This window comes from Protobothrops mucrosquamatus, unplaced genomic scaffold (genome assembly GCF_001527695.2).
Source record: "Protobothrops mucrosquamatus isolate PMUCROS unplaced genomic scaffold, P.Mucros_1.0 scaffold2584, whole genome shotgun sequence".
In the NCBI taxonomy this organism is placed as follows: Eukaryota; Metazoa; Chordata; class Lepidosauria; order Squamata; family Viperidae; genus Protobothrops; species Protobothrops mucrosquamatus.
In genome coordinates, this window is record NW_015388640.1 from 280403 (window position 1) to 306155 (window position 25753).

Sequence of the window (25753 nt, forward strand, 5' to 3'; positions counted from 1 at the left end):
AAAAAAATAGTAACAATATCCTTGTAGAAACACATAATTGTAAAACTACAATAATTCCCTTTTTGCAACCCTGTTATTCTCAATAAAGCATATTCAGCTACTTTTCTCTTACCTGATTAACCACCTCAAAATACAAAGCTAAAGTTGTAGTGGGATTAAGTCCACAAATCTTCCATTGACAAGTACCCCCTGTTCCTATTTCCTGTAAGGAGATTGCAAATGAATTTGTAGTAATAATACAATCTGCTACATACTAGTAAAATTTAAGTGATTTTAGATGTATTACATTAGAACACTACCTTATGAGACTTTTTTCATGATACCCTAGACAACACAAATCAGCAACAACTACTAACTAATCATTTAGAAGGAAAAAATAAAAAGCAAATACAGACTAATTTTTTAGAGTTTCCTCCCTAAAGATTCCATATCTAGTGCATGTTTCCCTTGAAGTAAAACCCACAGAATCATTATTTCTAGAACTCTAATAATGCCCTATCCAAAAAGGATAAAAGTTTTCAAAGGCTTAACTCATTCTATATTTAAAAAACATTTTGAGAGACTAAAGCCTACTTCAGATGCATGATGGAATATCTTAAAATGGAAGCAACAAAATGCCACCTTATGGCCAAAGAGAAAACAACAGAGTATCTATGCTAATACTTAGCAAGGTGTTCCTTGTGCAGATACAAAAAGAAACAAAATAGTAAGTTCTGTAATAATGAAATTACAAATGCCCTGAACAGTTATACAAGAGCTATTTCAGTGATAGTAACCAGAAAGACAGCATAAGCGGTAAAGTAAATGAGCCCAGACTTTATCTACCTTACCTCTAACAGCTTCATAAGAATGTTGCTAAAGTAATATATGTGTGATATGAAATAAAGTCTGTGTTTGTGTGTGCGCCTTGGAGTCAGTTTTGATTCCTGATAATTGCCTGGACTGATTCCTGCAGTTATATTTCATGATGCAGTGTACATGAATCCTTAATCAAAGAATAAATTCAATGTTTCACCAGTGTTTCTCTTCTTGCCTTCCACTATTTGTCCACCAAATCTGCTCCAGAGGATTCCATAATCCTCTATGGTGGATTTGGAGGACACAGGTAGGCCAGGAGAAGAAAAGAGAAAATTTGAATCATACCTTTGGATGCCACTCAGGCTAATCTATAAAAAAAGAATCTAGTGAATGATGATGGTGTATACACCAACCAACTCCCAATGACTCTGAATGTTAAGTAAGAGAGAGCAGAATGCAATTAAAAAAATATCCATTTTTGAAATTAGGAGTCATGATGGTGCAGTGGTTGGAATGCAGTATTGCAGGCTAATTCTGCTGACTACCAGTAGTTTGATTCTCACCGGTTCAAGGTTGACTCAGCTTTCCATCCTTCCAAGGTCAGTAAAATGAGGACCCAGATTGTTGGGGGCAATATGCTGACTCTGTAAACCACTTAGAGAGAGCCGCAGAGCACTGTGAAGCAGTATATAAGTCTAAGTGCTATTGCTATTGTTGCCTAAAATTTAAGACAAGTCAAATTTTTGTTTTAAAAGTATATATTAAAAATTACACTAGATGATAGTAGATGGAAATAATAGTAGATGGAATTCCAAGTCACATGGGCAGACCATTTGTTTTCTTTTTACCCATAGCTGCCTAGGTACCTCAGAATTTGCTCTAGAAGATTACAGCTTTCCACCATTTCTGAATGGTGGAAAGGAAAATTTTATGCAGACAATTAAAAGGCTTTTCCAGAACATCTCATTGTCCTCATGCAAAAATCCTATCCACAGGTTAGGAAGCCACAGTACTGTACAGACAGAACTTGGCGAAACAGATTGGCTGCAGGATGGCAAAAGAGTGAAACAAGACTGTGCATTCTATTATTGTTATATATTTATCCTGCTATTTTTAGATATATTGTATATGACTATGAACACACCTAATACTTCCTGCCTTTTATTTATCCTCAACAGCAATCCTGCGAGGTGAGTTGGGCTGAGGGAATGATTGACTCAAAAGACACCTACCTGGCTTTCATGACTAAGAGATGCCTCAAACTCACAGTTTCCTGATTTCTAGGCCAGCACCTTAACAAGTTCCCCAAACTGTCATATTCTTCCTACATGTGGAATACATATTGGGGGAAGCTTGTTTGGAAGAAGATATCAGTGTTTTTAAAATTAAAGGAGGAAAATCAATAGCCTGTGCTATTCTGATGACACTACTCTGATAGTTGAAAATGCAAATGATCCCCAAGGACTAGTAATGAAAGCAGTGGGAATAAGATTAAAGACCAACCTAATGGCAAAAGGTACAGCAACCAGCCTTAGAATTGGCAGTGTAAATATTGAAATGCTGGATAGCTTCTACCTTTTAGGATCAACTAGCAACAGTAAAGTAACCAGCAATCAAGAAATATGTCAGAGACCTACTTACTAGAGTAGCAATGAAAGAAAAGATATTGAGATATCATGTTCTGTAACACTATAGAAGCGAAAGCTGGACTTTGAAGAAGCAGCATAGAAAGAGTATTGATATTTTGAAACTTTGGTGTTGGAGACGACTTCTTAGAATACCATGAATAGCCAAGAAAATGAAAAATAAATGAACCATCAAACAAAATAAACACAGCATTCTTGCTCGAGATACAAATGCCAGTTCAAATTATCTTAATTCAGACACATTATGTGAAGACCAAGATACCCTTGGATAAATCTTTAATGCTGGGAAAAGTGTAAAGAAAAGAGGACCAGTAGTAAAGTGGACTGTTACTATGGCAGTGACTGCATCATTGGAAGAGATGAAGGACCAGATTGGGAAGAGTTCCTCCAGGAGAATATCTATGTGGTCACTAAGAACTGACACTGACTTGATGCCATATAATCAATCATGTATCTAAGTAACAAAATAATTATTTAGGATATTTGACAAAGTATAAAATTTCTATTGTATTTCATATGTTAAAAAGAGCAATGGTGTGGATTTATGATACCTGATTTTCATTTTAGATAACTTACATTTTCTGATACACAAGGGCTCTTTGAATTGAGAGATATACAGGGTCCAATTGCTCCAGATACCTTTATTTCTCTTGAAGTCTATATAGATTTCAAAGTAAAAGAGAATAATATAAAAAAGTGGATTAAAATTCACTTTAGTAATTTTACCATAGCCTGTAAAAGTGAAACTAAGTAACTGTTCTATCTAGAATAAATTTGGAGCAGAACCAGTCAATCTCTGAAAAATAGCATCTATGATTTTGCTAAACAAATGGTCATGTTTCTTTCTCAAAACTACATATTTTGCATGAAAGGTTTTTTGGTGTTTATGCACGACTTTCTCATATTATATCAAATGACTCAGTTTTCTTTAAATTTAAAATATTTATTTTCCTTTAGAGGAGTGATAGGTTACAGAGGTTGGGTGATCTTTAGGAGGAAGAATCTGAATTAGAGTATTTCTATTGTCCTTTGAAGCCTTCTAATTTCACAATTCAGCATTATATAAAATCATAACTACTGATGCATAGAGGCCAGTTGTTATAGAATTCTCAGTGGTACTGGCTCACCAGGATGAGATATTTTTAAACTGGGAATCCAGAACTTAGACTTAGCCCTCAGTATGAAAAATCTGCATTTACTACTAAATCTATTGCCTCTTTTCAATATTATTTTATTTCTCAAGCAGCATTTCATTACTCCAGCAAAATATGGGTAACCATATAATAGTACTTTGATTTCATATGCTGCTGCTCAACTGTTGAAATGGCAGACAGGAAAAAAATGCTCACAGCGAGAAACATTTCTATTAAATATTCAGTACATCATGTGAATGTAATCTAAATATCCTATTTATGATTATATTCCCATGCACTAGAGAGTTTGCTGTAACTGCACAGGAACATAAAATATATTTAGCAATTTATTTTGTGGGCTAGTAAGAAATAAAATTAATAGAGTTTAGCCAAACAATGAGTGCAGTATTACAGCTGCACAGTTAAAAGTTTACTTTGCGTCTTTAACCCAAGGACATCAGTCAGTGTTGTACTTCATTCTGAAAAGAAGCTGTACAATTTAAACAGTTTATTCTCACAGTGAAATAAAGTACTTCAATCCAAGGATTAAAAATTGAAGCTGAATGTTACTGCTAGAATACTCCCTTTCCACAAAAGTCTGTTTAGCTCTGAGTGCACAGTAAGATTTTACAGGATAAGAACACCAGAACCTTATTTTTTTATAGTAAATGTCATTCCTTACCTTGATTTCTAAGGTACCTCCGAATCCCATTTTGAATTGCCCTTGTGCATCTTTTGTAAACACCCGCTGAAATGTTTGTTTGAACAAAGATGTATTGAAAGAGTCTCCCATTACCATGTAACCTCTAAATGAAGACAAAAAAAAAGTAAGACACAGAGATGGATAGTCCTAAAGAACAGTTACATTGTCATTTATTGCTTTCAGAACCTGGTCTCCTACCACAACTGCACATATCTGCATCTGGAAAAACCTCTGTCCTTTCATATTTCTTTACAATTTTTTCATATTTGTGAATGTAATGTTTAAAAGTGGTCATCAGACATAAACAAATGATGTGGCATCTGTCACTTTACTTTATGTATACTGATTTTTAATATACAATTTATTCAAGAACATACGTAATCTATATACTATAAAAACTCTGATTCCCATAACCTTTAAATGGGTGAAACAGTGCATCATAGGGTAACTAATTTTGAGCAAGGTATCTCAAGTTACAGAATAGCTAAATTACAAAATGCATTCAAAATCCATGACCCATGACTTCCATGAAATTGAAATTTGACACAAAAAAATTAAAACTGTTCATAATATAGAATTATCATAAAGCATTATGACATACTACAAAATGTCATAAAACATTTCCTGTGGTGAACTCCTGATGTTGCTGTACAGTTCAACATGGACTTTCAAGGCAAATACATCTCTGAATACTGTACCTCCCTGAACTTTTAAGAATTTTTAAGAAATATTAGAAGCTCTACTGTTGTTAAAGGCACTGAGGAATCTGATAAGAAAGCATCTCTGAAGCAATGGCCCAAGGCAGGGGTTCCCAACCCCTGGTCCATGGACCGGCACTGGGCCGCAGCATGCCTGAAACCGGGCTGCGCAAACAAGCCCCATCCGCGGGATGCAGGTAGTGCATGAAACCACGCCCTCTCCGGTCTGCAGAAAAAACTCTCTCCACGGAACCAGTCCCTGGTGCTCAAAAGATTGGGGACCTCTGGCCCAAGGGGTTGTCTAGTGAAGAAATAAAATTCACCAAGCAGGACTCATTTGAAGAACAGCTGCCGAGAGCACTAAACTTACAACCATTCATTCTGTGACCATTCAAAGCTATGGAGGCGCTAAACAAATGGATGGTTGTCCCAGCGCCCCTGCGGTCATGTGATCGAAATTCAATGCCCGCCCAAAGCATTGACTGAGAGGAAGAGATGGGTGAACGGTCCCAATTTTGGCTGTAAGTCAAGCATTATCCATGGGTCCTATTTAGCAATGTGAGCACAGGCATTTTAACCTAATAGGGCTCCAGAATTAAATGATACACATATTTTACGATATATGAAAAAATATATATTTATGAATCTATTCAGAAGCATCAAAAGTTTTGGCTTTATGCTAACTACATATGCTCATAGATGCAAGTCCAGTTGGCACATATAGTGAATGATTTTCTTTAACAGTTTATTGAAATAATATTTCTTCAGTAAATTATATTATTCCTACATATATACTTTCATATATTACCTACCCTGTGTAGTTAGCACAACATTTCATCTCCAAAAGACCCGTCTGATCCAATGCGCAAGCATAGATGTCAATAACATGACCTGTTGTAGCAGCACGATTTGCAAGAGCTTCAAAATGCTATACAAAAATATAATTTATTCCAATTACGTGAGTTTCTATAGCCATATGTTAACACAAGGTATTCAACTTTATGACAAAAAGATGAAGATTAAATGCTGTACACCCTTTTAATCCTTCTCAGTATATTTTTATAGTATTGACTTATTGTATTTCTTTCCCCGATTATGTAAGATAAACAAAAATGTCAACAAAATATTCAAAATTGTATCTATTAAGCATGTTTATACAAACACAGCTCTTGAAACATATTTTAATTTAAATTGATATACTGTCCATCGGTATTTTTTTAGTAAACCATCTGAACCCTATAACTGTCAGAATGTTTCTCAAGAATATTTTTAGAAAGACTGTAAACATGTAAAGACTTTTTTAATTCTGGAAAATATGTATAATCTAAAGACCAGGTCATTTTGGAATGTATCAAACACACTTCTTAGATAACATAAATGGAAAGTAACATTTATAGAGTCTCTTACCTTAGTACCTTTTTTAACATATTTGGCATTATCTTTTTCAATGTCATGCCAAGATCTTATAGGGAGCTTAAGTTCATCTCCCACAACCATCCCAGGCCCCTGGGTAGCCGGTCCACCAATAAACATCATTATGCGAGCACCAGTATTAGGGAAAGTACACTACAGGATAATAAATACAAGTCAAGAAACAAATGAGCTTCCTGAAGCCATTCCATTGATATTTAGAACTGTTTATTCATGTTCTAAAAGAAACTGCAGTATCAATTATTTATTTAATTATGTATTAAATTTACTGTCCCTCTCACTGTCCAAATTAGATATGTAGAGTTGAAAAAATAATTATTGCTCAAATTTTAGTAAATTTAATACTTGTGATAAAATGTTTCAGAAAATTATTTACCATCTTTAAAAATAGTTATCTTTCTAATTTAAATCAAACCCACATTAACTTAATTATTCTCCTATATCAGAGATAACTTGTTACCTCTAGCAGTCCTACAGCTATGGAAAGAGCCACTCCAGAAGATCGCAAAGGTCTTTTCCCTTGGGGAACAGGCCAAGGATCTCGTTGCAGTTCACCCAAGAGATCCGTGAGATTCATGTCTATTTTCTGTACTGGTTGTAAGAATCTAGAAAGAATAAAAACAGTTTTGCTCTCAGGGAAACCATTTAAAATTTTATGTTTTCAACTGGGAAGTGAAATCCAGCCTCACACAAGAAGGAACCCATCCTATGAGCTCTTCCCATTTATCTACACCTGTCTCCCACCCAAAATCTGTTCTAAAGAATGTTTTGACAATGAGCAACAAGGTCAAAGGAAAAGAAAAGAATAATGCCAATGAGAGCAGTTCTAGCAAAAAAAAATGTTTGGGATTTCATTTTGGAAAATATGAATATACTAATATACTGTTCTACAATTTCAATTTCTCAAACATGATTTAACATTCATTCTGCAGTTATCAAGTTTGTAAAACTGTAATCTACTGTACAAATGAACGAAATTATAATTCATGACCGGATGAAATTCTCAGTCTGTATTTATTTTGTTTTTATTTAACATGCTGATCATTTGGAAGAAGACACCTACTGAAAGCTGTTCAATCTACAGAAACAGCATATGCAATGTCTACTCAAACACACTTAAAATCTTACCAGCGTGTTCTTTTAAAAAGTTGTTCTATATTACTATATACTTTAAAAGAGGAAAATATGGAGAGAAGCTAAGGATGGGCTGCTTGCAAGAATGATGAAGTCTGTGATTAAGATGTGTCTTGCCTTCCATGTATTAGTAGTCATCCTTGAGTCCACATCATGGGATCATTGAGGTCTTCAGCTCTGTCTGCTGTTACTCAACACCAAGTTGGCATGCAGTAAGATCATGCACATCCACCATAAGATTGTGGATGAAGCAGCTGACCTAGCAAGTATAACCAAGATCTGGATGGTTTGGAAGGGAGGGTTTCCCCTCTCAAAGATATTACCACCTAGGTGTAAGGTTTGGCACCAGCCAAAAGTCCAGGTGGGGTGCCGTGGGTTAAAATGGCAGTTGGTCATCCATGAGACTTCAAACACTTTCAGAAACCCTTTTCCACAGATAAACAGGTGTGAAACACTCTGGTTGAAGCTGGGCTCTAGGGAATAATTGCTATACCAGTCTCCCTGCTCCACAGCAAAATTTGTATCTGAGTTGCTAAATTCTTTCAGCAGACTGGCAGCAAAGACTCCAAGGTTTATAGTTCTTGGAGGCTTCAATTTGCTCCTAGATGGGATGGAAACTGGGCCCATTCAGGAATTCATAGTCACCATGATAACAATGGATATAACCCAAATTATTGAAGAGACCAACATAGACCAAACCAAAATAATATAATGTTTTATTAGTAGACTACCCTGATCTTTTTGGTTCTTAGCCAAAATAAATGAATAAATTGATTGATGCTGGTTCATAAGGGTTCAGCACTGATAAAATAAATTATGGAGATACATAACAAAGCAGAACTTAGTGTAAAGCCATTTAGAGTACTCTTTTTTAAAATAAAAATTGATACCTGTTAGATGGTGGTGGCTGTTGTACCTGAGGACCACGACTCACTTGTGATACATTGATTTTTGTAAGTCCTAGCATTTCCTATGAACAGTGCATAACAGAACAGTTATATATTTGGCAAATCACTCAAAATAATAACTATCCATATGAAGTCAGCAGAAAGAATAACCCTGAGGAGAGGAAGAGCTGTAATCAAGACAAGGGTCAGATAAAAGAAATCTGAGTTTGGGGCAAAAATATAATTTGAGAGATGATCTTCCCTAGTTCTCATGAAGGTCTCCAAGATAGACCAACTTGGGAATCAAAGACATGCAAGCCAATACAGTACTAGGGTTTTAGTACAGGGTTATGGCAACAAAATCTTGCAAGTCTGAATGTGCTTTTCCCCTCCCTCTTTTTTTTTCTTCATGTGAATTAGGGAGGATCATATCTGAGATGCTTTCTGAAATTACATTCTGTCCCAGATTCAGATTTCTTTTAATCTGACCATTGTCTTGTTGCAATTTTTCTTGGTCCTCAAGATTATTCCTTCTGTTCATTATATCAACAGTGCTTTTAAAAAAAAAACCTACAAGCATTATTGACCAAGAGAGCTGCCATCCATAATCCAACTTGTATATCAAATCTGCCAAAGTGGGTCAAAACCCTCTTTTAGATCAACAGCTCTATTATACCATTCCCTTGAATTTTAAAAAAGTATATTTTCCTAGTTTCCAACTGATATATAGTCTAGGCTTGTTTAAGGATGATACCTAGCTTTCTGCCTAAGCTGTTCATTGCTATGCTACCTTGATGTTTATTGTAGATTAGTAAGATTAGCTTTTTGTTTTCATTTTCAAGCACTTATCTGGCTTCCTTTTCTGAATCCTATTATTTCCCCTTATAATTAAGAATCAAGTTTGAGCATGAGTTTCTGACATACCTGTCCAAGGCTTCTCTTCCCATCTGCTTATACAATTCACTCATTACTGAGCTTTCAAGTCTCAAGAAGAAAAAGGAAAAGGATTCCTGAGAGGAGGAAAGCCTGACTAGATGGAACTATGAGTCTAGCGAATACATCTTCCTACTTCAGTATTAGACGGCACATTTGCGTGTATAAAATCTGTATTACATCTTTCTACTATTTTTAATGATCTTAAAGTAGAAGATTAGGAGTACTAATGGCAGCTTTAAAGTTGAGTATGGTACATTGACAGTACTGAACAGGTAATTCAATCTTTATAATATTTCCCCTGAGATTTAAGAATGTCATTTCAACATTTTTAAAATCAAATGTAGTTAAAATCAGAAAATGCATTTTAACTCCTGAACTATAATACTTTGTTCAGTAGACATTTTCTTCTTCTATTTTCCAAGACACAACAATCATAAAGTGATCAAGTTAAATGACAGATTATCTACCTGAAGTTGTTTTGCAGATAGATCCTTTGTCCCTCTGAACACATAACTTTTGGAAATACCTTCACAGCCAAGCTCGTGAACTTGCACCATTCTCCCAAAAGTAATAAGCCCTACCAAAGCAGTAGGAGGTAGGAGACTTAATGACATTTGCATAGATTCTTTCAAAGCTTGCAAATCTTCATCTTCCATACAAGTGTCAACAACATAAAGAAATATCAAAGGCATCTGAGGTCCACGCTTTAAGTAAAATGAAAAACATTGTAATAATATTATCAATTCACAAAAGAACCATGACAAATTAGCATGCAATACAGATCAAAGTCAATAGTGTTATTAGACTAATAATGCCAAAACCAATTTTGGAGTGTTTGTTATCCCTTTTACTGATCAAAACATTTAAGTGTTTGATACTGCACTACAAATAATATAGTATATAATTCATTCTCTAAAAATTGTTATAAATGTAATATTCAAGTCACATCATTTTCTCCTATTTGGTAAGAATACTACAAAGCCCAATAATTCTAGAAAATAATTTATAACCAAATAAGATAAAACAAATTCTGAAGAGTTCTCTTTCCCACCTGCTATTTTTACATTAACACCACAGATTATCACAAAATATATCAAACTGATTACAATTCTAGAATAATCTATGTTTCCCACTGGAAATTATGTATAATCCAAATGGCAAATTAAGTTTAGAGTGGGAGTATGCATCAATGTTAAAACATAAACAAATTGGATGGAAAACTATCCAATGAACTATCCAGTTCAACATGGAAAGCATTACCAGATTATAATTCCCCATAATTATGAGTGTTAAGATTTCTTCTAACATTAAGCTTTTATTAGCTGAGTTTCTCAATGACTTGCTAAACAAGGATAGAATTTTTAGAGTAGAGAGAAATTACTATTTCCTCATCTTGGTTTTAAAAATATACTATATTGTTTATTGCTATGAATTCTTGCATATTATCTTGATTTTAATTATATATGAATTGTTAAATTGACATATCTTAATATATAGTCTAAGATTACTTTGAAAATGTTTTTCAGTTTTATAATATTTGTAATACTCTTACTGATTTTTTGCTTTCCTATTTTATGCTTCTTTCACGTTTAGGGTTTTTTTTTAACAATAAAGAAATATTCACAAAGTGTTATGTGTTGAGTTTTGCAAATGTAGAATTTGAGCATATTTCTGTGCAATTCAGATTTATGTTATTATATTGTTCCATGAGTTAAAAACAAATGTGATAGGTAACATCTATAATGCTGAGCAACCATCTCTATGCTATCATCTGAGAAATATCTATGCTGTTCTTACAAATCACATCAAATTATGCCAAACAATGAAGAGCATAATTCTGATTTATTCCACTGTATTAACAAATGATAATGCATATTGTTATAATATGCTGCCATAGTGGTCATCACATCTTCCCCCTCTACTATTGTTCACTAGTTCAACACTCATCTCTAAATTTTTAATCGTAATATTTACCTGTACAACATATTCAATACTAGAAAATTGCGGTAGAAGTTCTGCAGGTTGGTTCATCTCAGATATGCCAGCATATGTAGGAGGAAACTGAAAGAAAAATGACAGAAATGTTTATATAAACCTAACACATCACACTGAATTTTATTACTATCTTTATTTCTATCTGTGCATCTTAGTATCAATACCATATCACTCTACCTGAAATCTTTCAGACTTAACCATTCATCGTTTTAGCCTGGGGTGCACATCAAAATAAGGAATGTCAGCCGTCAATTTATTTTTGGACTTAATTTGATATTAATTAGAGTGGCCGAGGATTGGACACAGCTGAATGGCTGACGACAACAAATTGCTATTTGTGTTATTTGGTTTATTCAGTGACCATTCAAAGTTACAGTGTCGTTGAACAACTGGTAGTTAACCAGTCATCCTTGGAGTTCTGGCCAATGCAGGACCCGCCCAGTCACATGATCAATATTTGGGTTCTATCCTTTTCATCACCTGCACTCTGCCACATACTCCTGCTACCCCCCCTCACCCACCACTGCCATTGCCGCTAGCCAATCTTCACAGCCTTCTTCCTCCTCCTATGGGCCCAGGATGCAGGACCCGGACAAGGGTGCAGCCCTGGGATGAACACAGAAAGTGCAGCAGGATGGCAAGCTTTGTCAGCTGAAGGGAGCTTGCCAGGCCCTATAAGGGAAGAGGCAGCAGGATGGCAAAGGGAGGACATCTCCATTGCTAGGCTATGCAGAAAAGGCGGTGACTCCCAGATGAAGGTGGAGACTGTGCAGGAGATGCTGCTCAGGGTGACAGCAGAATTGGAAGAAGTGGAGGGACAAGAGCTACAGAGCACATGTCAGAAGTGCCATGGGAGAACAGGTCTGTGAGCTTCAGTGCATTGGAAGCTGCTAGTCCTTTGCAAGGCTTTGCAGAAGATAGGCTGAGCCACAGAGAACAGAGGGACAGTGCCTAGGTTCTGTTCATAGCAGGCTTGCCTCCACTCCTTGCTGAAACCTGGCAGACTGGTTCTCCAGGAGTGCTTCCACACACTGCACCTTCAGGAAGTCTCTAGCCTTCAGCTTCCTCCAATTCTGCTGTCACCTTGAATAGCACCTTCCTTACTGCCCCCACCTTCACTGTAGCTTTTCCTGTCTCGCCTGGTAATGGAGCACACCGTGCCTTGCCGGCCCATCAGACAAGCCCAGCAAGCTCCCTTTAGCAGGCAAGGCTCCGTTGCAGGGCTTTACCCTTGCCCAACGCCTGGATCCTAAGCTAGCAGCAGAGGAAACAAGATCATAATGAAGATCAGCTGGAGAGTAGGAATAAGACCAGCAAAATGCAGGGTGGCCAAAACAACAGTGATGGAGATATGAATAGATGGAGAGTCTTGAAGCGGAAGCGAGCATGGTAGGCAGGAGATCCTTCCCAAATGTTGGCATGGTCCTGGCCTAACAACCGCAGTTGGGACTATAGGAACTGCCATCACTAAAGAGTGGTCAAATGGTGCTTTGCCTAGTTACCGTTTTGCTTAATGATGGAAATTCTAGTCATTAAGTGAAGATTACCCATAGACATCATCAGAACGATTAATCTACAGTTGACATGTAAAAAATGACTAATACAATGTTGCTTCTCAAAAAATGTAATCCTTTTTCAACAAAGAAGAAAATGACACTTCTTTTCCAGGATTTACAATTCCTTTTTCTTTACTTACTCAACATTTGCTAACTATTATTTCAGATTTAACATCGATTCATTTCTACATATCAAAATGATTTTTGCATCTTTTTATTTTCACCATGCTATCACTATAGTATCTGTATGTTTAATAAAGCAAAAAAAAAAGAACCCACGTTAAAATAGCTGGGACAAATATAAATGTTGACTTACCTGATTTCTCTGATAACAAAAATTGCAAGCCCATAGTTTTGCTCGATAATCAACCTGGCTACAAACATAATATTAAATGTTTCAATAAATTATGAATACAAATGAGATAATGCAGTTTCAAGCTCAAATCTGAATATAGATTACTTTCTATATTCATTATATACTTTCATCTCTAGATTTTATTTAACAAAACTTATTAATAAGTTTAACTCTTTGGATGTTCTATTTTAGCTCCTCTCTAATCAGTATTTGCTGGGCTGGCTAAGTTCACTGTAGAGTCGGTTCTCATATACTGTAGCATATATATGCAATACTAATTCACTCATATACAATTGATAAGATAATGGTGTTAGCATAGCATGATTTACACATAATTTTCCTGAACTTCAATATGGCACTAATCAGAAATGACAAATGAACATAGCAAGCTATAACCAGTTAAACACAATAGTTTGCTGCTTTATTCACTGCCTACTCAAATCAGTTACCACATATATGGTATTTTGTTACTGTCTGTTGCAGCTCTCTCCTCAGTTCTGGGGTATTGTTATTACAGCTCAAGTATGCTTCTCCCCCCTCCAAATAAATACACTAGTTGAAAAAATATACCAAAGAAACATACTGGTGATAAAATTTCAGGCAGAGAAAAAAACAGAAAAGCTTTAGCATCACAGAAAAACTTTGAAATTTTCAAACTTTTTTGAAATAAATGAAATATGTGACATTGTGTGTGCTATTAGCAATATTACAGACAATCAGAAGAAATGCTGAGAAAATAACGGGAAGTTTTTTGCTGAAGGTATTTTGTGCAATAATAAAAAATAACAATTGACTACAAAGACTACATTATTCAGCTATTCAGCTTTGATGTAATTGGTTTTCATTGGAAAACAAGCCATCACATCAGGGAAGGAAGCATGAGCTCCAGGATGCAAAGCTGTTAAGGATAAATTGACTATAATGATTAAAGCAGCAACCTGAAAATTGAAGCCTGTTACTTTTTATCATGCGGCCAATTACCAAGCCTTAAAATGGATCTACTGTTGGGGTCCATATCAGACACAGCAAGGGGGGGGGGGGTAAATGATAGACCAGAGCTTCATTTATCTTCTACTTAACACATCTGAGGATATCTTAAGTTGAAGAAAACAAAACTGAAGTGTTTGTAAGAACAAAAATGTGGATTTTATGAATCTAGTTGTTTTGGACAATACAAGTAGTCCTCGACTTATGATCACAATTGAGCCCAAACATTCTGCTACTAAGCAAGACAGTTAAGTGATTTTTCCCATTTTACAACTTTTCTTCCACAGTTGTTAAGTGAATCGCTGCAATTGTTAAGTTAGTAACGCAGTTGTAAAGTAAATCTGGCTTCCCCATTGACCTTGCTTGTCAGAAGGTCATAGAAAGTGATCACAGGATCCCCAGGACTATGCAACCATCATAAATGCAAACCAGTTGCCAAGCGTCTGAATTTTGATAACATGACCATGGGGATGCTGCAATGGTCCTAAGTGTGAAAAACGGTCATGTCACTTTCTTCAATGCCTTTGTAACTTCAAACAGTCACAAATAATTGTAAGTCAAGGACTACCTGTATATCAAATCATCCTTTGGCCATTACATTTTTTTTTGTTTCCTAATACAACAATTCTCTTCCAGCCTCTCAGTCAGAGAATTACTGCTGCCAAGAGAAGAGAATATATTGCTTAGGGCTGAACTGTGGAGTCCTTGGTGGTCTCTGAGTTTGGTAGTTTCTTGCAGTATATTTCATTACCCAACTATGTAACATAATCGGAGCTAGTGAAGGGAGAGGCTGCCACCTGTGCATATACTGTAGTTTGCCCTGCCAGTGTTGGTAGGGGTGAAGTCAAGCAGAAAACAATACTCCAGTCAAGGAACTACCAAGGAGAGCATCAAGAACTTCAGAGTTATTGTTGACTTTATACATTGTTATATAAGATGGCAATCACAACTACTGAAGATAAAAATGCACAGTTCCTAATTTTTTGCAGCAATTCAACATAAATAATGCAATTTGTACTACTGTAAGCTCAAAATGAGGTTAAAACAGACTACTGTCATAGTTCTTGATGGCCCTTCTGATTTTATGATTTGAAAGGCATTGACCACATAAAACAGTTTTCCAAATAAGAGCACATTGTACTGTTCTCACTAAGCAGGCTAGGTTTGACAAAGTGGAGGAAGAGGACTTAGAGAAGCTGTTTCAATCCCATGCAAAGTAATTTTCAACCAAAGATCCGCAACAATTTATGAGAGTCAAGTAGAAGTTATTGTCCAGCAAGCCAACAAAAAAAGCATTCTGCTTCAGTGATTTCTTCAGTTCTAATTGTATATGGGAAGAATTTGCAATGGTTAGAACACAACAATCACAGTGCAGAAAGGAGCAGAATAATCCATGGAATTTAATCTTATTTGAAGCCATATAAGCAGTTATTTAGAAAAGAAGCATGTGACGTGACCATATTCATCTAAATCCTGCATCTGTCCTTCTGCTACTCATCATCATCGTCATCCTTTTCTTCCATTGTCTTCATAACTCTGCAGCCTCAATTCCTCCTGTTTTATCCTTCAAGCCATTTTCACTTTTTGTCAAGTTGAGTCTAAATTTGCATTACTTATGGATTTAATATATTTTTCAACTATGTAAGTACTTTAATAGGATTATTTGTTGTGTTTGGTAATATTTGGATTGTGAATGTGTTGTCATTCTTGAATGATCTGCCCAACCCCTCTTTTTTCTATAAGCTCTGTTATTCATATTGCATAAAAGTGCATAGCACCTGAGTTTCTAGGAAACAGCTATAATGCTATACAAAAACTGACTGTACATAATTGGTAAAATTGGGACAATGCAATCTTTTAATCACAAGACTAATCACAAGACTAATAACATGTCAGCAATATTTATTGAAATTACCATAACGGATTTAGAACAGCACGGCAGGTAGTGCGACTGCAGAGAACTGGCTCGTACTGAATGGGAGGCAAATCAGGACGCTCTTTCAGTGGTGTGAAAAGAGAAGCAACTGGAACCACCATTCTTGTGGCTTCAAGACGACTGGAAGGCCACACATTCCAGCTGAATCTAACACCATCTCTATCTTCATTTTGTTGAATGAACTCCAAGAAGGTTGTCATTATGAAGCTCTTGTATCTGTTGCAAAAATATATATTGAATTTAATCATGCAAGTTCTTGAGGATAAATTAAAAGCAATACAATAATTTAAGGGCAGGGGTCCCCAACCCCCGGGTCGCCGCCCACTACTAGCCCGTGACCTCTTCGGAATTGGGTCATGTGAGGTGCTGGCCGGAGTGCATGCATGTGCAGCTCACCTTGTGTGAGTGGCGGGCCGGCGGGCACCTGCATGTGAGCCTGCTGTTCAAGCATGGGCTGCGTGCACGTGTGTGCCAGCCCACCATTAGCATAAGGGTTGCGTACGCGCCAGCCCACCACTCCCGCGGCCCAGTTCCCCTCTCCCCCTCCAGCCGAGCCAAAGGATGGGGACCATTGTTTTAGGGAATTCATGTATTTTCACTACTAGTTATCTGGAAAATATGAAAATTCTTGTCTGTCCATAAAACTATAGAAAGAAAATGAATAACAATTAAGAGTCTCTGTTCTGTTTAGTAACTGTTTCACTCCTTAGCGAAATGCAAATTTGGAAATTTCCAAATGCACAAGCACATGTACCTTAAGCAACGGTTTCACTCCTAAACATTACAGCAATTCTGAAAGCTGTTACCCTACAACAGTGGTGGCGAACCTATGACACGCGTGCCAGAGGCGGCACTCAGCGCCCTCTCTGTGGGCACGCGTGCCGTTGCCCCAGCAGAGTTCGTCAGAGTAGTGAACACGTGGCATTTGGAAGCGACAGGGCAGGAAATGAGCGAGCAAGCAGCGTTAGATGGTGAGGGACTGGCCCCTGCCGCCCTGGCCCCGGCCCGCTCATCCAGTCTGCTGTGACCACTGCAGCCACGCCCACCCACTGCCCCCCGCCAAGGGCACCACAATGTTGTTGCAGCCCTGGCACTTTGCGATAAATAAGTGGCTTTTGGGTTGCAGTTTGGGCACTCGGTCTCTAAAAGGTTTGCCATCACTGCCCTACAAAGTAGCTTCAATTTGAAAAATCTTATTTTGATAAATTATCATGGTTATCACTTGCATCCATTTGAAAACAGCCTAAAACAGCGTTTAAATTAACAAATTCAGCGTAGTTTACTATCCACTGTACATCATACATTCTTAGGTGCTAATCAAGATCAACTGTTATACTACACAAAACTTGGAAACTATTTAGTGCAAGCTCAGTAGCAGTATGCAATAGAAGCAGAAACCAGAGCCCACCTCTTCTATTGAACAGAATGAATTAAATAAAAGTAACTATCTAACTACAACAGTATTATGTATTATATTAAGATAAAATAAATAAGAATTTCTTATTCAAATAGGCATTTGAAGTACAAATCGGAAAAAGGCAGGATAAAATGCTGGTCATATTTAAGAGTTACTAAGTTTCATGATAGTTGGTTGTATCTAAAATTCCCTAGAAGCAGGTAGGTAACCATTTTGCATCTTCATGGTTCTTTGAGAAATTAGTAAAGGGAAAATGAATCATGTACCGATGCCTGCAGTTGTGCAAGGGATTTCTGGATCTGGTGATTTATCATCATTAACTCATTAATTCTGCATGGGATTACACTACCCCAGACAGATTCAGTGCGCAACTTGGGGGTCCTCCAGGATTCACAACTCCTGCTCAAAAAGTGGCTAGTAGGGCCTTTGTGCAACTTTGCATTTTGTACCACTTGTGCCCTTTCCTGGATCATGCCATGGTTGTTGTTGTTAGTTGTGAAATTGTGTCCAACCCATCGCGACACCATGGACAATGTTCATCCAGGCCTTCCTGTCCTCTATCATCTTCTGGAGTCCATTTAAGCTCACGCCTACTGTTTCAGTGACTCCATCCAGCCACCTCATTCTCTGTCGTCCCCTTCTTCTATTGCCCTCAATCTTTCCCAGCATTAGGCTCTTCTCCAGTGAGTCCTTCCTTCTCATTAGGATGCCATGGTTACTCATGCCATAATCATGTGTCAGCTGGATTACTGTAATGCGCTCTGCATGGCGTTACCTTTGAACAGTATTCAGAAGCTCTACCTGGTGCAGAATGCAGCAGCCTGCACACTCCTGAGAGCTCCTAGGGCTGCACATATAATACCGCTGCTATGCAAGGTGCATTGGTTGCCAGTTTGCTTCTGGATCCAATTCAAGCTGTGGATCGTTACCTTTAAAGCCCTACATGGCATGGGTCTAAGGTATCTGACAAGCTGTCTCTCCCCAATGGGACAACCCTACCCCACTAGTGCCAGTGGCAGAGGCCCACTATGGATTCCATCTGCTAAGGAATCAAGGATCACGTCTGCAGGTGGATCAAGAAGAGCCTTTTTCTGCTGTGGCCCCAACATTCTTCCACTGGAGGCGAGAACTGCCCCCTCCTTTTTGGCCTTCCAGAAGGGTATCAAAACCTGGCTTTGCTAGTTGGGCCCAGAAGAGGACGCTCACCGCGTCATCCCATCCATCTCTTGGCTCTTGTAGGTGCAGTTTTAGCACAGTTTTTACTAATATTTTAATGTTGGTTCACTTCAATCTTTTAATTTTTTTCACTTGTTTCTATAATTTTTAAGTCAGCCAGAGTCACCTTGTAGGGGAGATGGATGGCATAGAAATTTAATAAATAAAAAATAAACCACTACATCAACCTGGTTCTCTTTCATGGACTTATTTCTTTCTAAACAGGTTTATCAACTGTATGTCTATTTATTACTGTAGTCAATTAAACAAACAATCCAAAGTCCAGGAAACAACCTTCTGCATATATTCAGCTATCCTTTTAAAAAATATATTTAATTCTATTTCAATATGCCTAGTGAAGCTGGAAAACAGATGACTACAAATTAGTACCTTGGGGTATAACTTGTTTTTTTCTGCAAATCCCCATGGAATACGTTACACACAGTTACTATTAATTTTCAATCCCTAAAATTTAATTAAAATACATAAGATCTTAATTTGTCATATTTTAAAATCTGATAGTTACTGTTTTTTATCAAAAAAATATATCACAGATATTCCATAACCTTGCTTCTTGCCTATTTTTCATTCTTTAAAAATGTAAGTTTAGGGCACATGAAAATACAAAGGAAAAAGAAATGACATTGTATAGGTGTGTATTATAAGCCACACAGCCAAGTAGAGGAAATAGATGAATTTCTCCATAAATCAATTAGTTGAAGTGTCCAAGAAACACCACTGTAGTAAAGGGGGACTTTAACTACACTGACAGATTCCTAACATGCAGAGCTGACAACTCTATGACCCAAAAGAGGGAGGGGGTACTAAAGGGTCAGCTATACTGGATAATTACTAATAGGGATGAAGTGGTCGAGGAAGTGGAAATTGCAGGAATATTGGAAGAGAGTAACCATGTCATTTGAGGATTCACAGTACTGCATGTAAGGGTAAATGAAGGACTAGTGTTCTAGATTTTAAGAGAGATGATTTCAACAAATTAAGAAAAAGAATAAGAAGCATTCCATGGATGGAAATTCTAGCTGGAAAAACAATTCAGGGTGCATAGGAAATTCTGAAAAATGAGATAATAAAGGCCCAAACAAAAACAATATCATATAGCAAGTAAAACAAGAGACACTTGACAAGACCAGCATGGTTGCACAAAGAACTATATGACAAGCTGAGGGACAAAAAGGACAAGTATAAAGAACGGACAGAGGGGCTTGTAACTTAGAGCAGAATACCAGAAAATAGCCCAAATCTGCAATGACGGTCAGGACAGCTAAGACTCAGAATGAGCTAAGACCTGTAACAAATATCAAAAATAAGAACAAAATTCAATAGGTAAGTAGCAAGAGGAAAGTCAAGGACGTGGTTGGTTCACTAATAGGAGAAGGTAACAAAAAGGTGACAGCAAGGAGAAGGCAGAACTGCTCAATTCCTTTCTTGCACCAGTCTTTTTGCAAAAGGAAAAAAAATAGTCCAACCTATCAAAAACAGCACCCTGGGAGACAAAAGAGAAATGTTGGCTAAAAAAATGTAAAAAAAATGGTTAGAAACTAATTGCTCTGAATGAGTTCAAGTCTCCTGGACTGGATATGTTACATCACAGGGTACTGAAGGAGCTGACAAATGTGATCTCGGAACCATTGAATGAAATCTCTGAGAGCTCCTGAAGCATTGAACTGCCAAGACTGGAAAAAGCTAGTGTGGTTCCAAACTTTTTTAAAAAGGGAGGAGGGGAGTAGTCAAGAAACCACAGACCAACCAGCTTGGCATGAATACCTGGGAAAATCCTGGAAAACATAATCAAGCAGCTGGTTTGTTAAGAACAGAACATGTCAAACGATTTTTACTGCCCTGTTTGATAAAGTGACTAAATTAGTGAACCAAGAAAATGCTGTGGATACAGCATACTTAGATTTCAGTAAGGAATTTTGTAAAGTAGACCACAGCCTATTTCTCAGTAAAATAGAACAATGTAAGACAGACAGTACCGCTACCAAACCCACTCAGCTTGTGGTCCTTAATGGAACTACATCTACATGGAGGGAAGTATGCGATGGGCTTCCTTAAGGTTTTATTTTGGGACCACTGCTCTTCAATATCTTCATAAATGACCTAGATGAGGGGATTGAAGGGCACATCAATTTTTTTCCCACCACAAAGCTGGTGGGAACTGCTAACAGTTCAGAAGATAGAGTCATAATTCAGATCTTGAATCTTGACAGATTTGAGCATTGGGGCCTATCCAACAAGATGAAGTTCAATGGCAAGAAAAGTAATATCCTGCACTTAAGCAGGAAAAACCAGATGCACCGATACAGGATAGGCAGTACTTGGCTCAACAGTAGTACTTATAAGGGGGATCTAGATGTCCTGGTGGACCACCACTGAAGTATGAGTCAGCTATGTGCTGCAGTTGTCAAAACAGATAACACAGTCCCAGGCTGGGCTGCATCAACAGAAGCACAGTATCAAGATCAAGGGATATGCTTCACACTGCACTGGTAAGGCCACATTTGGAATACTGTGTCCAGTTCTGACACCACACACAAAAAAGATCCTGAGGCCCTAGAAAGAGTACAGAAAAGAGCAACAAAGATTATAAGAGATCTGGAAGCAAAATCCTTTCTATGGCTTCTTTAGAATGGCTGAAAAAACTAGGTATGTTTAGCTTAACAAAGAGAAGACAGAGGGCAGACATGATAATACTTGAAGGCGAAGGGAAGAGACATCGACTTATTCTCCATAGCACCTGCAGTTAGGACAAGAAGCAACCTGGCAATAAGAAGGAATTTTCTGACAGTGAGAACAGTAATCAACAAAACAACCTGCCTCCCAGAGTTGTGGGTGGTCCATTGCTGGAAGTTTTCAAGGATAGGATAATCACTTGTCCAAGATGGTATAAGGACTCCTATCTTGGAGGAAGGTTGGGTTATAAGATCTCCAAGGTCCCTTCAAAACCTATGATTCTATGAAGTTCCTCTTCATGCATCTAACATCTTGGCTCTAATTCACAAAAGCTCAAGCCATAATATATTTGCTACTGTCTGATTCAGAACTATACTGTTTTTGAGGAACATACATGTATTATCTCGTACAACTGACAGTATTTGCCACTAGCAGCAGATACACCTGAATTTACAAAAAATAAGTATTCAAGTTTACAAAAATCTACTAAGCTTCTTTCCCCCCCCCCAAAAAAACGTAATCTACTCTAAGTCCTCTCTTCTTCCTTTCCCATTTAATGTTTTGATTTTAAGAACCCCCTTTGCATTATTCAACTCCCTTTTTTACTGACACTTTTGCCGACAGCTACTTCCTTTTAAAAAAGACACTGATCTCTCTCTCCCCCCCCCTTTCTGATTTAGAAATAGGCTTAACATACACAATGTCATCTAGGGATGATGTCGCACGTTAAGTTGCAGAGATACAACTCAATGCAACTAGGAGCATCAGATTTTAGACAGGCTTCCAGAGAATATGGGATGGTCAGAGAGAGAGAAAAAAAGGGGAGTCCCACTCCACACGACTGTTCCGTGTCTCCCGATGCTCTCAACGTTCAAACACACCCGCTTCAATAGAGAAGCACCACTCACTGATCTGCCCAATTCATACCCACCATACCTTCCTTCCCAAGTTGGGAGAGTCTCTCTCTCTTCGAATGTCAGAAACCAGTTTGGGTTTTAAAGCTATCCCGGGGGAAGTGACTGGAAGAGGAAGGGGGAAGAAGGGCTAAAGGTGGCCAGGATAGAGCATTCTGAAGACGAAACCTCTACAACACGATCTTAATTAAAGGAAGGGAACCCCCTCCAGCTTTAGCCCACGACGACATCTCGGGTTACTGGGCAAAGGAGCGTGACAGCATCCCCCGGTAAACTCCTAGAGAGTCGACGGGCTCGGAAGAAGTCGAAGTCCCCCTCCTTTCCCGCTCCCTACACACTGGACTGTGGGTTTCTCCCCGACGGCGCACCCCCTCAGCTTCCTCGGGCCAGACGGGGAGGACCGAGTCTCCTCGGTTGCCCACTCTATCCTTCCTTCCTGCCTGCCTTCATTCCTTCCTTCCTTCCGTTCCCGCGACTCACCTCTGCTCCGGGAGCCTCCAACCGCCTCTCTCACTTCGCCCTCGCGCACACGGAACCCAGCAGGCTGAGCGCCGCCGACGCAACAATCATGGCTGGGCGGGGGGGGGGGGACCCGTGCCACGTCAAAGGGCAGAGAGCGCGCGAGAAGGGCGGGGCCGTGAGCGAGGAGTCGACTAGCCCGGCCCTCACCCGGCGAGGGGGGGAAAAAAAAGCAGAGGGAGGCCGGCGGAGAGGTCTGGCTGGTTGCGAAAACCCAAGCGAGGCTCTGTCGTTACGTGAAGTCGAAGGGCGGGTGTTTTCGCTTTCTACGTTGTTTGGGGCTCCACCTCCTTCAGCGCCAGGCCGTCGCAGTCTGTGAGCTGCGTCGCCTCGCTTTAAACGCCCCCGTCACTGCCGGGACTTGAAGACCAGCAGCCTTTTTCTTCAGTGCATCTTCTAGCTGGGCGTTCATATAAACCAGCGTTTCTCAACCTTGACAATTTTAAGGCATGTGGACTTCAACTCCCAGAATTCCACAGCCAGCATAGCTGGCTGTGGAATTCTGGGAGTTGAAGTCCACATGCCTTAAAAGTGTCAAGGTTGAGAAACACTGATATAAACCAAGGGCCGGAATTATGGCCCCTTTATGACTTGTGGACTTCAACTCCTAGAATTCCTAGCCAGCCATGCTGGCTCAGGAATTCTGGGAATTGAAGTCCACAAGTCATAAAGGGGCCATAGTTCCCTGCTTCCGATGTAAACTGTTGAAATTCTAACCACAGAATTAAAAGACAACATATACATTGCTGTATACAACGTGTAACATATGCTGTTTTTCAAACTTGGCGCCTTTACAATACGTGGACTTCAACTCCCAGAATTCCAGCCAGCATGCATGAAGACCACACATCTTAAAGTCACCAAGTTTGAAAAAACACTATTAGAGAGTCCAAATGGCTGCTGTGATAATCAGATGGATTCACATTCAATACCTTGGTGTTGAGCAGAGGTCTTCAAACTTGGCCCTTTTATGACTTGTGGACTTCAACTCCCAGAATTCCTCAGCCAGCATACCTGGCTGAGGAATTCTGGGAGTTGAAGTCCACAAGTCATAAAAGGGCCAGGTTTGAAGACCCCTGGTGTTTAGGAATCATTAGAGTCAATGCTGCTTATGGTATATCACTGCCTTCTGTAACTTTGTATCTTCTGCAAGTAGTCCTCAACAGAAGATCGCAATTGCAACCAGAATTTTGTTGTTAAGCAAGGCAGTGGTTAAGTGAATCATGCCCAATTTTACTGTTTTTGTCACAATTGCTAGGTGAATCATGCAATCGTTAACTAAATCTGGCTTCCCTCATTAACTTTGCTTGTTAGAAGCCTGCTGAAAAATTCACAAAGAGCAATCACATGACCCTGGGAATCAGCAACCATTGTAAATACTGTACATGCTGGTTGCCAAGCACCCAAATTTTGATCACATAACCATGGGAGATGCTGTAATAATTATGAGAGAACTGTTGTAAGTCACTTTTTTCAGTGGCATTGTAACAGTTGTTAAACAAATGGTTGTAAATCAAAGATTACCTGTAGATGTTTTCTTCAATGAGGCCTTTCCCCTTGGCACAAACTCCCAGTGCCATCATCCCCTGACATTTGTTCCTGCCATGCTATGTTGTCTTCACCTTATACCCCTGCCTGTGAGAAAGTTTTCACAGGGTTAACGGCCCTCAAGTTTTTCTGAAACTCAAGAACCAGGGGAGAGCATTACCTCAGCACCTGAAAAAGGCCCTACAATTTGCATCATTGACTGTCATGCAACTTTGTTGGCTGATAGTGATGGAAATCATACTTTGGGGGATGCCAACATGCAAAAAGCTACATTAGTGTGTCCTCAAACCATGGCTATCTTCATGCACCAAAGCATGGAGGGTTGTGCAATTCTACAGATAGGGCAAATTTATGATCAAGTATATCATGCAAATCCAGAAAACTGGATTACAATAATCCAGGAGGCTTGTTTAGGAGCACAACCAACATTTCTGATTATCATCACTGGGGAACAAATATTGGTGATACCACTTACTTGTTCTGCAATTTATTGCATTTACTGCTGTAAAATCATACACCAAAGCAATTCACAGCTTCCCCAACAATGGGCTCCCAAAATATAGAATTTCTATTGCCAATCTGGAATCGCAGTCCAACATTATTCAAAGAAGCACAAGTTGCACAAGATAGGTTTTTCATAATCAGTTCATGTTTAGTTTCAATTGTAATTTTAACCATTTTAGTAAAGTTTTTATTATTTAGGATCTCTGTTAAAGTACTGAAGTTTGCAGATGATAACAACAGTCATTGGTCTCATTCAAGATGGTGATGAGTCTGCATATAGACAGCAGGTTGAATACTGGCCCTGTGTGTGCACCCGGAACAATCTGAAGCTGAACATGCTTAAAACTATAGAGATGAGAGTGGATTTTAGGAGGAGCTCTACCACCTCTTACAATATTAGACAACACAATATCAACAATACAGATCTTCAAGTTTTTGGCTTCTATAATCTCCCAGGACTTGAAATGGACACCTAACATTAGAACTGTCATTAAAAAAGCACAACAAAGAATGTTCTCCCTGCATCAACTCAGAAAGTTCAGACTGCCCCAGGAGCTGTTGATACAGCTCTACTGACAAATTATTGAATCTGTTATTTATACTTCTCTAGCTGTCTGGTTTGGTACAGCAACCAAACAGGACAGGTACAGATTTCAACAGATAGTTAGGACTGCAGAAAGAACAACTGTAACCAGCCTACCTTCCATAGAAGACCTGTATATTGTGCAGGTCAGTAGGAGGGCTAAG

General features: G+C 38.5%; 1 protein-coding gene across 2 annotated transcripts in view; it reads right to left on the reverse strand.

Annotated features, from left to right (window-relative positions):
- SEC23A (Sec23 homolog A, coat complex II component) overlaps nt 1–23003 on the reverse strand; it is a 37723-nt gene extending 14720 nt beyond the window's left edge. Inside the window, exons 1-12 of one of the 2 annotated variants that reach the window (XM_015825292.1) lie at nt 22916–23003; nt 16175–16411; nt 13234–13291; nt 11341–11427; nt 9834–10070; nt 8434–8513; nt 6870–7014; nt 6386–6544; nt 5791–5906; nt 4260–4383; nt 3021–3101; nt 113–202 (exon numbers count right to left, since the gene is read on the reverse strand). In XM_015825292.1, the coding sequence (XP_015680778.1) occupies nt 113–202; nt 3021–3101; nt 4260–4383; nt 5791–5906; nt 6386–6544; nt 6870–7014; nt 8434–8513; nt 9834–10070; nt 11341–11427; nt 13234–13291; nt 16175–16395 (1398 nt within the window). In that variant the 5' untranslated portion in view covers nt 16396–16411; nt 22916–23003. Of the gene's footprint in view, nt 1–112; nt 203–3020; nt 3102–4259; nt 4384–5790; nt 5907–6385; nt 6545–6869; nt 7015–8433; nt 8514–9833; nt 10071–11340; nt 11428–13233; nt 13292–16174; nt 16412–22457; nt 22473–22915 lie in introns of those variants that run through there. The other variant, XM_015825293.1, reaches the window with a different exon arrangement.
- Nucleotides 23004–25753: the final 2750 nt, after the last annotated feature.